At 41.3% G+C, this 1,672-nt stretch overlaps 1 protein-coding gene across 1 annotated transcript in view; it reads left to right on the top strand.

Moving 5' to 3' along the window:
- Nucleotides 1-1,672, top strand: part of ADGRA3 (adhesion G protein-coupled receptor A3) — a gene marked incomplete at its 5' end in the record, with an annotated part of 107,839 nt that overhangs the window by 77,049 nt on the left and 29,118 nt on the right. The window contains one exon of the mRNA XM_023515341.1: nucleotides 1,140-1,343. Coding sequence (XP_023371109.1) covers nucleotides 1,140-1,343 — 204 coding nt within the window. The remainder of the gene's footprint in view (nucleotides 1-1,139; nucleotides 1,344-1,672) is intronic.

Genomic DNA, 1,672 nt, shown 5'->3' with positions numbered 1-1,672 from the left:
TTTGCAGTTTTTGGCTGGGGCTGGGTTTGAACCCACCACCTCTGGCATATGGGGCCGGTGCCCTACTTCTTTGAGCCACAGGCGCTGCCCCGAGAATCACTAAGTATTTTCTGCTATATGTATGGGACTTGTTATGTTTTACGTTTTTATATTTTTTTTAATTGGAGTCATAGCTCCCTAATAGATTTTAAGCATCTTGCATTAAAGTCTCACACTTAAAAAGAAAAAAAAGGCATTCATATGTGGTGTCTAGAATGGTGCCTGGCCTATGTGGCAGGCATGTCTTTAATCATCCTTGAAGGGTGAAGGGAAATGCCATTTTGTCCCTAGAATTTGCAGTAAGTCCTTTCACCTTGCTGGATGTGAACATGCGTCTGGTCAGCCTGTCACCTCTGATGCCCACTCTGCTGAGGCTCTGACTGATGGCGGTGACTGCAGGCGGTCCTCCAGAGTGTGGGCCTGGCGGCTGTTTGTGTTGACAGCTCATAAGTTTTGGTGGACCCCCTCTGTCTGCTCTTGCTGGTGAATTCCTTTAAAACTCAGGGCAAGTGCCGTCTCTTTTTGACCTGATTTACTTTTTAAATCTATTCATTTTCTTACCATCTGAGCCACCTGCCTTCCGTTTCTGAAGACACAGCTTTGGAGTGAGTCTGTGTAATGTTTTGAGTAGTGAAACTTAATGCAAAGAGAATTGCATTGATCTCCCTGTGAAAGAAAAAGTGAAGATGGCCTGAAGTGTTGAACAGGGTGACTGTTCAGTGGCACGTCCTGATACGTTTTTATTCCTCCTGGTTATTGAGGGGGGTCCACTGATGTCTCTCGCTGATTTTTTTTAAGAAACTTCCATTTTTAGCTTGTGAATGTTCTTTAAATTATTTTTCATTGACTTCTAACTTGTACCTGATCTTCATACTTCGTGTCTTCTATTCCTCTTATTCAGTCTCCCTTTCATCTTTGGACATCCTTTCCTTCCCTAGGTCTTTTTATTTTTTAATTCTGCCAGTTATCTATACAGTGTTTTTGCTTAGTAAGAACCTGGCTTTCTGATTTGGCTCATGTACAGTGTTTGAAAAGTCTTTGAAATGCTTTTTCCCTATATTATAAATCGTTCATAACTCCTGTTTGATTGGCTTTTGAAGTATTCACCCAATATTGCTCTGGAAGCTTATGTCATCAAGGCTTCTGGCTTCACTGGGATGACCTGTACCGTGTTCCAGAAAGTGGCAGCCTCTGATCGTACAGGACTTTCGGATTTTGGGAGGCGGGATCCCGACGGAAACTTGGACAAGCAGCTGAGCTTTAAGTGCAACGTCTCCAGTACATTTTCAAGCCTGGCACTAAAAGTACGTTACAGTCTGTTAAAAATACTTTAAGACTCACGTATAGTTAGAGTGCACCAAATGTTTTCTTTTGTAAAGTAACCGTATTAGAGATTCTGGGGGGAAGTAGGGAAGTTTTGTTGCTTTTGCTAGTGCTTGGAAGGAAATTCAGACCAGGAAGAGCCATGTTATAACTTTCATGGGACCTAAATCTTTTTGCCTCTTGGTTCCCTTTTTCTCCACACAAAAATGTCAAAAATTACATTTGAGGACTGCAGTACTATAAAGGGAAAATATATTGATATTGCATAGTAAAACATCTTCTTTGACCTAAACATTTATTTCTTTTTGCT

Source organism: Otolemur garnettii, unplaced genomic scaffold, assembly GCF_000181295.1.
Source record: "Otolemur garnettii isolate 467f Iridium unplaced genomic scaffold, OtoGar3 scaffold00069, whole genome shotgun sequence".
NCBI classification, from domain to species: Eukaryota; Metazoa; Chordata; class Mammalia; order Primates; family Galagidae; genus Otolemur; species Otolemur garnettii.
The sequence above is the reverse complement of the archived record's forward strand: the minus strand, read 5'-3'. Positions and strand labels throughout refer to the sequence as shown.